The following is a 13749-nucleotide window of genomic DNA, read 5'->3' as shown; positions in this document are numbered from 1 at the left end:
TAGTTGTTCACACTCTCCTTCTCTTATTTTATTCCTCTTTATGCTGCATCCCAATCCATTTTCCCATGTGTGTACAAACACACACCACACACACACACATACATGCACATGCACACACACACATACACACAGGCAACAGTTCTATTGGGTTTAATATATCTTTTTGTTTATACATTTCCTTAAAAATGTATATTTGTATGTATTTTTAATTTATGTAATAGTATTATAGGGAATTTAAATTCCTACTCTGCACAGTGTTCCACAGATTTTGTACTTAGTAGTTGTAAATGCTTAGATTAGCTAGAAGGTTTTATTTTTTCAAACTAGCCAGTACTTTCTGGTCTTTGCTCTGTAAAGTATTTATTTTGCAAGAGTCAGGATTTTGTCTTTGAGCCCAATTCTGAGCTTCCTAGTATTTACCATAATGCCTGGAACATGGTTGATGATCCATTCAGCCTGAGGGAGTCAGGAGACAGAGGTAAAAATACTCAGACAGCCTCAGCAAATGGTGATCATCGATCTATTCAGTCAGATTCTGGCTGAGCTTTTCAACAATTTCCTTGGGCCACTCTTGTAAATGTAGAAGCTAAAGAGATTTCTCAAGTGATACAGTATAATAATGTTTTCCCGAACCGCTGGTGCCATTGGAGAGTCATCTCAATAGAAGGAGAGTCTGGTCCACTTCATCCCTAGATTCAACATATTCCTATTTCTGCAATTTCCTATAATGAGTCTTAAGTTGAGCCAGATGAAACTTCAATTATACTAATACATAATTGGCCAGCTGTTAAAATGGGAGCCAGCACAGTTCCCAAAAAGGCAGGAAAAAACTCCTCTCGAAAAAATTTCCATTTCAAACATGATTACCATTTTGGTTATAATTTTGTATGGTAATTTCACAAATGGAGTTTTGTACCAGCAAGAAAATGAACCTCTGCAATTAATTATGCCATATAAAGCAGGTTGGCCTGTTGCAAGACATACATTGAACCTTTAACCCTTTGATAGCTTGGCAATTTCCCAGAGATGAGCAGCTAACTATTCAGCATTACTTTTTCTCAGTTACCCAATTTGGTGGCAGGTCATTATATTGGAAAGTGGATAGTACCCCTCAGCTGAATTGCTGTGGAGCCAGACAGAACTGGCTTCTGCCCTAGCACTCACTAGCCACCACCGGACACCATGCACACAATACCATTAGCTCTTCTTCATCTTTAGATGGGAATGAATATACCTACCTTATAGTCTTATAAAAAGTACCTAAGTTAACTCGTGTAAAGTGCCTGGCTTAATGCCTGGCACATAGTTAGTACTCAATAAATGTAGGTTTCTTTTTTGTTCCCTTCATAAAGATACTGAAATGCATCAGAAAAATGAATTTGAATACTGAGAACAGGTAGAGTGATTGCAGAGCTGTCCTGGTTTGGGCTTTGTGCTTCTGCATCTAGAGTAGGGGTAATAAAACCCCGTAGGCCAAATCCAGCAGGCCACCTTTTTTTGTAACATCTACAAACCAAAAATGATTTTTATATTTCCAGATTGTTGAACAAATCAAAAGAATAATCATATTTCATGACCCATGAAAGTTATATGAAATTCAAATTTCTTTGCTCATAAAGTTGTATGGAAACATAACCATGCTTGCTCATTTATGTATTATTTATGGTTGTTTTCATGCTACAGTGGCAGAATTGAGTAGTTGGGACAACAGAGCCTATATGGCAAAGTGTAAAATATTTATTATTTGGTTCCTTAAAGAAAAAGATTGCCAACTCCTGATCTAGAGGTTTCTGTTGGACTCTCCCTTGTCCCTTGGGAATGGGCACAGTATGGGTCAATGGTAGGTAATAGTACAGAGTGTGGACCACTTAAAAAAAAATACCTTAATGTGAGGCACTCTGAAATTTCTTACTTCACATCTTCAAGGAGAAAATAAAAATGCCTTCTTCCTCACTCCCTGCCTTCACTTCCACCAACTACCCCCACCTCCAAGGGGAGAAAAGACACTTGCTCAATGGCTCTTCTTTATCAATCACAGGATCCCCCCCCCTCCCCCGAGTGCCTTCCTGTCTGGGCACCATCTTACATTCAGTAAACAGCCCTCCTCCTGTAACATGCACCTCACCCCAGTCACCCCTTTAATTTCCATCTGACTAACGTCTTCCCTCCCAGGCTTGCATTTGGGTGACAGCAACAGGGAAGCTGAGGTGAAGGACACTATCATTCAGTTAGTGCCTTTTGATAGTAGAGTGGGTTTTTATTGTTTTGAAAGAAATTGTCAGGAAATGTTTCCCTTTCAAAAGTGCTATTGTCTAAGGATGACCAAGGCAAACTTCAGAGGGAACTGCCCAGAATCAGTACATTTCTAATCTGTGACTCTGGAAAGGGGCGTTGTCAATCAGGTATTCATTTCTTAAGGATATTCAAACAAATATTTATTGGGAGCCTTCAATGCTCAGAGTACCATGGTATCTACATTTTATTTTCTATGGAATGGACCATGTGGGCCTACCTTGTACATGAGACTAAGCCTGGTGCCATCATGCTATGGGTGGTGTTTAGGGGGCTCACTGATGCACCCTGGCCAACGAGGCAGCCCTCCCACCCCCTCTCACCCAACACCCCATCCTTGAGGAGGGAGCATGGTGTGGAGGACCTGGGCTCAAGTTTAAACACCAAACCAAATATTTCCCTGCATTGTAAGATATGAGTAGAAACACTCTTCACTCTTTAGTTATAAAATGCTATAGAACTACCAGCTGATATTATTATAATAGATTTCTCACAAAGTGTTGGTTTTTTAAAACACTGGTATGTTCCAGTTAGAGTAAGATAAACCTAGTAACAGAATAAAAAAGCAATCTGTTAAAAAATATGCAGTTGAATATGTATATGTCTATTTTTTGAGTTTTTTCATCAATTGACATCAATTATAGCTTTAATAGTTGAAATAGTTTTATTTAAAGGTGCAGTTCATTCATCTGTAATCCATCTAATTCTGTGGGCCAGAAAAATAGAGTATAATTCTATTGGACAGCTATTTAAAACAAAAACAACAAAAATTTAAATGCCAAGTATGTATAAGTCCCATTTCACATGCTGAGAAATTGAGAAAATGATAGATTTTTTTTTTTTAAGATCAACTAACATGATATCAAATAGTTCTTTTCCTGCTATCTTGGGATTTCAGCTAATGCCCCATTCTCAAGAGAAGTATACTGAAACATCCTCAGAATTATTACAAAGTGGTCAGACCAGTCTCATGACCCTTCTGCCATCGTCCATCCCCAGCAAAGAGGGGACAACTAGCAATTCTAAAATAATTGAAAAGAAGGATCAAGGAACACAGCTGTGGGACTAATGGGGAATGTTGGGGTGATTCATCTGCCTTCTCTGGGTGGAAAGTGGAGGTTGGAGAGAGCTCCCCCTACCCCAAGCCAAGTGAGGACAGCTCCAGGAGAACCCACTCCAGGAGAACCTGTGCCAGAAGAGCCTAAGGGTGGGGAAACATGCACATGATGACCACTACCTGCTTCCCCATGGAGAATTCTGAAGGCCTCAAGCTGGGCCACATTGTGACTTATGTGGCCTTGGGCACTTTGCCTTCATGGGTCCCTCCCACCATAATACTATCAATATTACATATTATTTTTGATATAACTTTAAATACTTCGATATTTTTCTCTGTTTTAGAAAAAAGTCAATAGATTTTCATGGTTTCTGAAAATTTTATTTTTTTCTGATGTGAGAAAAAATTAAAACATTTCTCATGACCTCAAACTTACATTTTTTTCCTTCTGATTTTAAGAAAAATTGGAGCATTTTTGTAGGACCCTGAAAGTACTGTGAGCCCAAGGCACTGTGCCTTCTGTGCCTAATGGACACATTCCTCCCTTGCTGGAGGGACCCATGACAGTGGGGAGGGACTGCATTCACAAAGACACTGTTCCATGTGGTGAGCCTGTGTGAACTGTGTCCCGTGAGACACAGTAGGTATCTTAACAGAAGCTGTGTTAATGGGAGCTGGCCCGAGAGGCTGAGCTATTGGTGCCAAGTGACGGAGTAAGAGGCCATGTTTGGAGACAAAGGTAGAAGAAAATTGTGCCATTCCTGGTTTGTTTTTTTTTTAATTTTTTTATTGTTATGTTAATCCCCATACATTACATCATTAGTTTTAGATATAATGTTCCATGATTCATTGTTTGTGCATAACACCCAGTGCTACATGCAGAACGTGCCCTCCTCAATACCCATCACTGGGCTAACCCATCCTCCCACCCCCCTCCCCTCTAGAACCCCCAGTTTGTTTTTCAGAGTCCATCGTCACTCATGGTTCTTCTCCCCCTCCGATTTCCCCCCCTTCATTCTTCCCCTCCTGCTACATTCTTCTTCTTCTTTTTTTCTTTCTTAACATATATTGCATTATTTGTTTCAGAGGTACAGATCTGAGATTCAACAGTCTTGCACAATTCACAGCGCTTACCAGAACACATACCCTCCCCAGTGTCCATCACCCAGTCACCCCATCCCTCCCACCCCACCCCCCACTCCAGCAACCCTCAGTTTGTTTCCTGAGATTAAGAATTCCTCATATCAGTGAGGTCATATGATACATGTCTTTCTCTGTTTGACTTATTTCGCTCAGCATAATACCCTCCAGTTCCATCCACGTCGTTGCAAATGGCAAGATCTCATTCCTTTTGATGGCTGATAATATTCCATTGTATATATATACCACATCTTCTTTATCCATTCATCTGTCGATGGACATCTTGGCTCTTTCCACAGTTTGGCTATTGTGGACATTGCTGCTATAAACATCGGGGTGCACGTAGCCTTTCGGGTCCCTACTTTTGTATCTTTGGGGTAAATACCCAGTAGTGCAATTGCTGGATCATATGGTAGCTCTATTTTTAACTTTTTGAGGAACCTCCATACTGTTTTCCAGAGTGGCTGCACCAGCTTGCATTCCCACCAACAGTGTAGGAGGGTTCCCCTTTCTCCGCATCCCCGCCAACATCTGTCATTTCCTGACTTGTTAATTTTAGCCATTCTGACTGGTGTGAGGTGGTATCTCATTGAGGTTTTGATTTGGATTTCCCTGATGCCGAGCGATATTGAACACTTTTTCATGTGTCTGTTGGCCGTTTGGATGTCTTCTTTGGAAAAATGTCTGTTCGTCTTCTGCCCATTTCTTGATTGGATTCTTTGTTCTTTTGGTGTTGAGTTTGATGAGTTCTTTATAGATTTTAGATACTAGCCCTTTATCTGATATGTCATTTGCAAATATCTTCTCCCATTCTGTCAGTTGTCTTTTGGTTTTGTTGACTGTTTCCTTTGCTGTGCAAAAGCTTTTTATCTTGATGAAGTGCCAATAGTTCATTTCTGCCCTTGCTTCCCTTGCCTTTGGCGATGTTTCTAGGAAGAAGTTGCTGCGGCTGAGGTCGAAGAGGTTGCTGCCTGTGTTCTCCTTTAGGATTTTGATGGACTCCTGACTCACATTTAGGTCTTTCAACCATTTGGAGTCTATTTTTGTGTGTGGTGTAAGGAAATGGTCCGGTTTCATTCTTCTGCATGTGGCTGTCCAATTTTCCCAACACCATTTGTTGAAGAGACTGTCTTTTTTCCATTGGACATTCTTTCCTGCTTTGTCAAAGATGAGTTGACCATATAGTTGAGGGTCCATTTCTGGGCTCTCTATTCTGTTCCATTGATCTATGTGTCTGTTTTTGTGCCAGTACCATACTGTCTTGATGATGACAGCTTTGTAGTAGAGCTGGAAGTCCGGAATTGTGATGCCGCCAGCTTTGCTTTTCTTTTTCAACATTCCTCTGGCTATGCGGGGTCTTTTCTGGTTCCATACAAATTTTAGAATTATTTGTTCCATTTCTTTGAAGAAAGTGGATGGTATTTTGATGGGGATTGCATTGAATGTGTAGATTGCTCTAGGTAGGATTGACATCTTCACAATATTTGTTCTTCCAATCCATGAGCATGGAACGTTTTTCCATTTCTTTGTGTCTTCCTCAATTTCTTTCATGAGTATTTTATAGTTTTCTGAGTACAGATCCTTTGCCTCTTTGGTTAGATTTATTCCTAGGTATCTTATGGTTTTGGGTGCAATTGTAAATGGGATCGACTCCTTAATTTCTCTTTCTTCTGACTTGTTGTTGGTGTATAGGAATGCCACTGACTTCTGTGCATTGATTTTATATCCTGCCACTTGACTGAATTCCTGTATGAGTTCTAGCAGTTTTGGGGTGGAGTCTTTGGGATTTTCCACATAAAGTATCATATCATCTGCAAAGAGTGAGAGTTTGACTTCTTCTTTGCCGATTTGGATGCCTTTGATTTCTTTTTGTTGTCTGATTGCTGTGGCTAGGACTTCCAATACTATGTTGAATAGCAGTGGTGATAGTGGACATCCCTGCCGCGTTCCTGACCTTAGGGGGAAAGCTCTCAGTTTTTCCCCATTGAGAATGATATTCGCTGTAGGTTTTTAATAGATGGCTTTTATGATATTGAGGTATGTACCCTCTATGCCTATACTCTGAAGAGTTTTGATCAAGAAAGGATGCTGTACTTTGTCAAATGCTTTCTCTGCATCTATTGAGAGGATCATATGATTCTTGTTCTTTCTTTTGTTAATGTATTGTATCACATTGATTGATTTGCGGATGTTGAACCAACCTTGCAGCCCTGGGATAAATCCGACTTGGTCGTGGTGAATGATCCTTTTAATGTACTGTTGGATCCTATTGGCTAGTATTTTGGTGAGAATTTTTGCATCCATGTTCATCAGGGATATTGGTCTGTAATTCTCCTTTTTGATGGGGTCTTTGTCTGGTTTTGGGATCAAGGTAATGCTGGCCTCATAAAATGAGTTTGGAAGTTTTCCTTCCATTTCTATTTTTTGGAACAGTTTCAGAAGGATAGGTATTAATTCTTCTTGAAATGTTTGGTAGAATTCCCCTGGGAAGCCATCTGGCCCTGGGCTTTTGTGTTTTGGGAGATTTTTGATGACTGCTTCTATTTCCTTAGTGGTTATAGGTCTGTTCAGGTTTTCTATTTCTTCCTGGTTCAGTTTTGGTAGTTGATACATCTCTAGGAATGCATCCATTACTTCCAGGTTATCTAATTTGCTGGCATAGAGTTGCTCATAATATGTTCTTATAATTGTTTGTATTTCTTTGGTGTTGGTTGTGATTTCTCCTCTTTCATTCATGATTTTGTTGATTTGGGTCATTTCTCTTTTCTTTTTGATAAGTCTGGCCAGGGGCTTATCAATCTTGTTAATTCTTTCAAAGAACCAGCTCCTAGTTTCGTTGATCTGTTCTACTGTTCTTTTGGTTTCTATTTCATTGATTTCTGCTCTGATCTTTATTATTTCTCTTCTCCTGCTGAGTTTAGGCCTTATTTGCTGTTCTTTCTCCAGCTCCTTTAGGTGTAGGGTTAGGTTGTGTACTTGAGACCTTTCTTGTTTCTTGAGAAAGGCTTGTATTGCTATATACTTTCCTCTCAGGACTGCCTTTGCTGTATCCCAAAGATTTTGAATAGTTGTGTTTTCATTTTCATTGGTTTCCATGAATTTTTTTAATTCTTCTTTAATTTCCTGGTTGACCCATTCATTCTTCAGTAGGATGCTCTTTAGCCTCCATGTATTTGAGTTCTTTCCGACTTTCCTCTTGTGATTGAGTTCTAGTTTCAAAGCATTGTGGTCTGAAAATATGCAGGGGATGATCCCAATCTTCTGGTACCGGTTGAGACCTGATTTATGACCTCGGATGTGATCTATTCTGGAGAATGTTCCACGGGCACTAGAGAAGAATGTGTATTCTGTTGCTTTGGGATGGAATGTTCTGAATATGTCTGTGAAGTCCATTTGGTCCAGTGTGTCATTTAAAGTCTTTATTTCCTTGTTGATCTTTTGCTTAGATGATCTGTCCATTTCAGTGAGGGGGGTGTTAAAGTCCCCCACTATTATTGTATTGTTGTCAATGTGTTTCTTTGCTTTTGTTATTAATTGCCTTATATAATTGGCTGCTCCCATGTTAGGGGCATAGATATTTACAATTGTTAGATCTTCTTGTTGGATAGACCCTTTAAGTAGGATATAGTGTCCTTCCTCATCTCTTATTACAGTCTTTGGTTTAAAATCTAATTTGTCTGATATAAGGATTGCCACCCCAGCTTTCTTTTGGTGTCCATTAGCATGGTAAATGGTTTTCCACCCCCTCACTTTCAATCTGGGGGTGTCTTTGGGTCTAAAATGAGTCTCTTGCAGACAGCATATCGATGGGTCTTGTTTTTTAATCCAATCTGATAGCCTGTGTCTTTTGATTGGGGCATTTAGCCCATTTACATTCAGGGTAACTATTGAAAGATAGGAATTTAGTGCCATTGTATTGCCTGTAAAGTGACTGTTACTGTATATTGTTTGTGTTCCTTTCTGGTCTATGTTGCTTTTAGGCTCTCTCTTTGCTTAGAGGACCCCTTTCAAGATTTCTTGTAGGGCTGGTTTTGTGTTTGCAAATTCCTTTAGTTTTTGTTTGTCCTGGAAGCTTTTTATCTCTCCTTCAATTTTCAATGACAGCCTAGCTGGATATAGTATTCTTGGCTGCATATTTTTCTCATTTAGTGCTCTGAATATATCCTGCCAGTCCTTTCTGGCCTGCCAGGTCTCTGTGGATAGGTCTGTTGCCAATCTAATGTTTCTACCATTGTAGGTTATATATCTCTTCTCCTGAGCTGCTTTCAGGATTTTCTCTTTGTCTCTGAGACTCGTAAGTTTTACTATTAGATGTCGGGGTGTTGACCTATTTTTATTGATTTTGAGAGGGGTTCTCGGTGCTTCCTGGATTTTGATGCCTGTTTCCTTCCCCAAATTAGGGAAGTTCTCTGCTATAATTTGCTCCAATACACCTTCTGCCCCTCTCTCTCTTTCTTCTTCTTCTGGGATCCCAATTATTCTAATGTTGTTTCGTCTTATGGTATCGTTTATCTCTCGAATTCTGCCCTCATGATCCAGTAGTTGTTTATCTCTCTTTTTCTCAGCTTCTTTATTTTCCATCATTTGGTCTTCTATCTCACTGATTCTTTCTTCTGCCTCATTTATCCTAGCAGTTAGCGCCCCCATATTTGATTGCACCTCATTAATAGCCGTTTTGATTTCTACTTGGTTAGATTTTAGTTCTTTTACTTCTCCAGAAAGGGTTTCTCTAATAACTTCCATGCTTTTTTCAAGCCCAGCTAGTATCTTTAAAGTGATGATTCTGAACTCTAGATCTGACATCGTACTAATGTCCGTATTGAGTAGGTCCCTGGCAGTTGGTACTACCTCTTGTTCTTTTTGTTGAGGTGATTTTTTCCATCTTGCCATTTTGTGCAGAGGAGAATAGATTAATGAGAGAACAAAATGCTAGCAGGGTAACAACGTCCCCAGAAAATATACTCTAAACAAATCAGGAAAGACCTGAAGCAGTGGGAAAAGAAAGGGAAAGAGAGAAAAAAGAAAAAGAAAGAAAAAAAGAAAAAAGAAAAAGATAAAAATGAAGATAAAAACAAACAAAAGCAGAACAAAACAAAACAAAACAAAAACAGAATGTGATCAAATATGATCAGGCTGGTTTATAGATCAGTGCCACACACTAGATTTTGGGTGTATTTTGGTCTGTTGAAAGAAAGTCCCTCCCAAAATTTTAAAGAAAGAAAACTTATATATGTACAAAAATAAGGGTTGATATGATGAAGGGATGGAATATGACTGTAAAGATGGAAATTATAAAAATTTTATAAAAGGATTTGATAAGTTGTTTGAAAAAAGAAAGAAGAGGATTAAAAAAAAAAAAAGAAAGAAAAAAGGGAGAGAATGTGATCAGGCAGGGGAGTAGAAAAAAACCATACACTAGAGATTTAGAGTATATTTTGATCTGTTAGAAGAAACTATCTCAAGATTTTAAAGAGAGAACAACTTATATATATATATGCCAAAAATACGGGTAACTACTATGAAGGGATAGAATATGACTTTAAAAATGAAAAATAAAAAATTTTTTTTAAAAAAAGGGATTGATAAGATGTTGGTTGAAAAAGGGAAAAAGAAAAATTCAAAAAAAAAGAAAAAAAGAAAAAAGAAAAAAAGTTAAAAAAAATAATTAACTTTGAAAGACTAAAGAATCATGGTAAAAAGCCATGAATTCTATGTGCAGTATTCCCCTAGCGCTGGAGTTCTGCCGTTCTCATTGATCGGTAAACTTGGTCTTGGCTGGCTGTTCTCGCTGATCTTCTGGGGGAGGGGCCTGTTGCCGTGGTTCCCAAATGTCTTTGCCGGAGGCAAAATTGCCCCGCCCTTGCCGGTCCGGGCTAAGTAATCTGCTCGGGTTTGCTCTCGGGAGCTTTTGTTCCCTGCAAGCTTTCTGTACAGCTTTGGAGGCGGAGAGTGAAAATGGCGGCCTCCCAGTCTCCGCCCCGGAGGAGCCGAGAACTCGGGGTCCCGCTCCTCAGCGAGCCCCCAGAGAAAAGCAGTCAGTCACTCCCGTCTCCCCGGTCTCCGGCCACACTCCGCACTCACCCGGCCTGTGACCGCGCCTTTCTATCTGGCACCCGACCCCAGGTGGAGTCTCCAAACCCAGCAGATCCCCGCGGTGCGCTCCCGCACCTCTTCTCCCGGGGGAAGAAGGTGAGTCTCCCCGGATCTGCCGCTTGTTGGGTCCCTGCTGGAGGAGCAGTGGCCCGACTGTGGCGCGGATCACGGTTTATGACAACCCCGAGCTGAGAGCCCACGCCTCGGCTCCGTCTCTGCAGCCGGCTTCCCTGCTCCGATACCTGGGAGCTCTGCCGCACTCAGGCACCCCCGGTCTTTCTGTGACCCCGAGGGTCCTGAGACCACACTGTCCCACGAGGGTTCCACCCCCCACTTCGCCACCAGAGTGACGTCCCTCAGCGGAGCAGACTTCTAAAAGTTCCGATTTTGTGCTCCGTGGCTCTATCACTTGCCAGAAGCGGCTGATGGAGGCCCCTCCCCCGCCGTCTATCCTCCCAAATAACGCCTCGGATTCACTTCTCCGCACGTCCTACCTTCCAGAAAGTGGTCGCTTTTCTGTTCAGAGAGTTGTTGCTCTTCTTTTCTTCGATCTCCTGTTGAGTTTGTAGGTGTTCAGAATGGTTTGATCCCTCGTGCCATTCCTGGTTTGTAGCCCCATCAAGCTCAGCTCAGTCCGTCAGCTGGCTACAGTTACAAAGTGTGTCATTGGCAAAACTTGAAATGAGTCCCCAGTGAGAACATTCTACTTCGTCTCTAGGACACGCAAACATTTTCACAGTTCTAAATTCTGACTTTAGATTTATGTTACTACATTGAGGCTTCCTTTCATCAACTTTGAAAACAAAAAGAATGGGGAAATATTTTATGTACTGATTTGGAAAGATCTTCAAGATATAGTATTAAGTGAAAAAACAAGGAACAGAATGATATGTGCTGCCATGTGTGTTTAAAAGGAAAGGAAAGAACACACAGGTATCCAAGGGAAGAGGAGACGAAGGCCAGCTGCTTTCCTTCCCTCCCTTCCCACCCCCCAACCCCCCGGCTTCAGGGCCTGCTTACCTCCTGGTCTAGGGCTCCTTCTGGGTGCCCCCTTTCATAGCAACATGTCTCCTCCTTCACCCCATCTGGTCAGATGCAGTAATAGCTCTCAACTATTGCTAGTATCTGAGGGCAGTATTATTATTATTATCCCATTTGATAAATTAGGACACTGAGGCACAGTGATGAAGCCAGGATTTCAGTCTACACATTTTCACTTAAGCTCAGGCTCTTTTAAGTCCAGCACAGTGCTAATCATAGATATTAAATTAACACTCAAAGCCTATATACTAAAATTATATGATAGATGCCAAATGTTGTAGGGAAAATAACATGGTACCAGGAGAGAGAATAACACAAAAGACACTACTTCGTTAGTGGGGGCAGGAGGGTGGAGTCGAGGCAAGGCCTTTGTGAAAAGGTAGCATTTGAGCTGACACTCACAGGAAGATGGTTGCTAGAGGGGCTGGGATCAGGGACCAGCACATCTTGAGCCCCGTGCAGAGTCTCCTGAGGAGGGAGAGAGCTCAGTGCAGCCAGAAGGGAGGCTGACTAGAGCAGCATGACTGAAGCACAGCATGAGGGAAAAGAGGAAGGCATGGGGCAAGTCTGGAAAGGTGGTAGGGGCCGCTTAGGGCCGGGGGGCCAAGCGGGCCAAATGAAGGAGCTCAGCTCCTCTTGGAGCGTCAGGAAGCCCTTGGAGAGAAGTGGTGTGCTCTAACTCAGGTTTTAGGAAGACCACCATGGCTGTAGCATAACAGCGGGATTTGAGGTGGGAATGTGGACAGAAGAATGGACAATGGTGGAAGCTGAGAAGTTAGCAGTTTGTTGCAGAAGGTCTGGTGAGAGCAGATGGAGGCTTGAACCTTGACACTGCAGTGAGACTGGGAAGAAGTGGTCAGATTTCAGGTATATTTTAGAGGTCAAATTGACAGGACTGGACAGCAGGTGGGATGTGGGTGGTGGGAGAGGAGGACGTGTCCAAAGGCTTTCCTGGTATTGTGCATACCAAACAGACTCAGTTAGCCATCCAATATCATTTCTGGATTAAGAAGGATCAGTCTCTGGCCGATCACAACCCCAGGGGGGGAGGACTGGATTTCCTGTTAAGCAGAAACAGTACAAAGTGCTGTGTTAACATCACCACATTATGGAATAAGTAGACTCTGTTGGTCAGTGAGGATTTCATCATTACTTGTAATATTTTCTGTGGATAAGTAGATTTACAACCAGCTTAGAAATGAGCCTATTGAACATAACCTATATATAAGTTAGAATTAGTTGTAGAAAGAGAAATGTAGAAGCTTTACATATAATTTGTGTTTCCCAGGCCTGTCAGAGAGTTCTCCATGCCAAGAGGAGCCAACACTTTCTGTTACTGTACAAAAGCAAACGTGATTGTCACTGGAGGTAAGGGGACCGTTCATGTTGTACAAAGATTCTCTACTTTGCCAATCGTGCCCTACTTGATTAATATAGTGATAGAGTGGTTTTCATAAAGTTACAGAGTTTTGCTCCCAGGGAAAACCTTTTAGAGCGTTAAAAATTTCACATAAAGTTAAATTTGTCAGTCTTTTTCTTTGTGCCTTCTGGATCTGATGGCACACTTAGAAAGTTCTTCCCCGGCACCAGGATATGTGTTATAAATTCTTCTGTATCTTACTCTAACTTTTTTTATTGCTTTATATTTACCTTTAGATCTTTAATCTCTCTAGAAGTTATTTTAACATGTGAGAGCATGAGATCCCAGCCCGGGGCCCCTTGTGTGGGCTTTAGAGGAGTCCTGGAGGCTTCTGCGGCCTATTGACCCTTGTGTGTCTATGTGCATTTTTCTGCAGAGATAGTCCAAAATGTTATCAAATCCTCAATGAGGTCCATGTTCAAAGAGGTCAAGGGCCAATGTTTTAGAGTTAGGAGGAAAGAGGCCAAGGAGAGAGACTTGAAGCATACTAGCATTTAAGGGTTAAGGAGGGTGGAACATAGGACTTGAGGTCATCTGTAGAGAGTATGATATAAGAAGCTCAAAGGGGAAGATGGAGGACGGAAATGTTCCTCAAGCCTCAGACTTGTCACCTATAATCCTGGGGTGCTAATACAGCAGGATGGCTTCGAGCCTGGGCTCTAAAGTCAGACTGTCTGGGTACAAATCCTGATTGTCTTTCTAGCAA

General features: G+C 41.4%; 1 protein-coding gene across 1 annotated transcript in view; it reads left to right on the top strand.

Moving 5' to 3' along the window:
- Positions 1-13749, top strand: part of WDR64 (WD repeat domain 64) — a 149436-nt gene that overhangs the window by 55090 nt on the left and 80597 nt on the right. Inside the window, exon 9 of the mRNA XM_036121626.2 lies at positions 12912-12991. Coding sequence (XP_035977519.2) covers positions 12912-12991 — 80 coding nt within the window. The remainder of the gene's footprint in view (positions 1-12911; positions 12992-13749) is intronic.

Source organism: Halichoerus grypus, chromosome 7 (genome assembly GCF_964656455.1).
Source record: "Halichoerus grypus chromosome 7, mHalGry1.hap1.1, whole genome shotgun sequence".
NCBI classification, from domain to species: Eukaryota; Metazoa; Chordata; class Mammalia; order Carnivora; family Phocidae; genus Halichoerus; species Halichoerus grypus.
The sequence above is the reverse complement of the archived record's forward strand: the minus strand, read 5'-3'. Positions and strand labels throughout refer to the sequence as shown.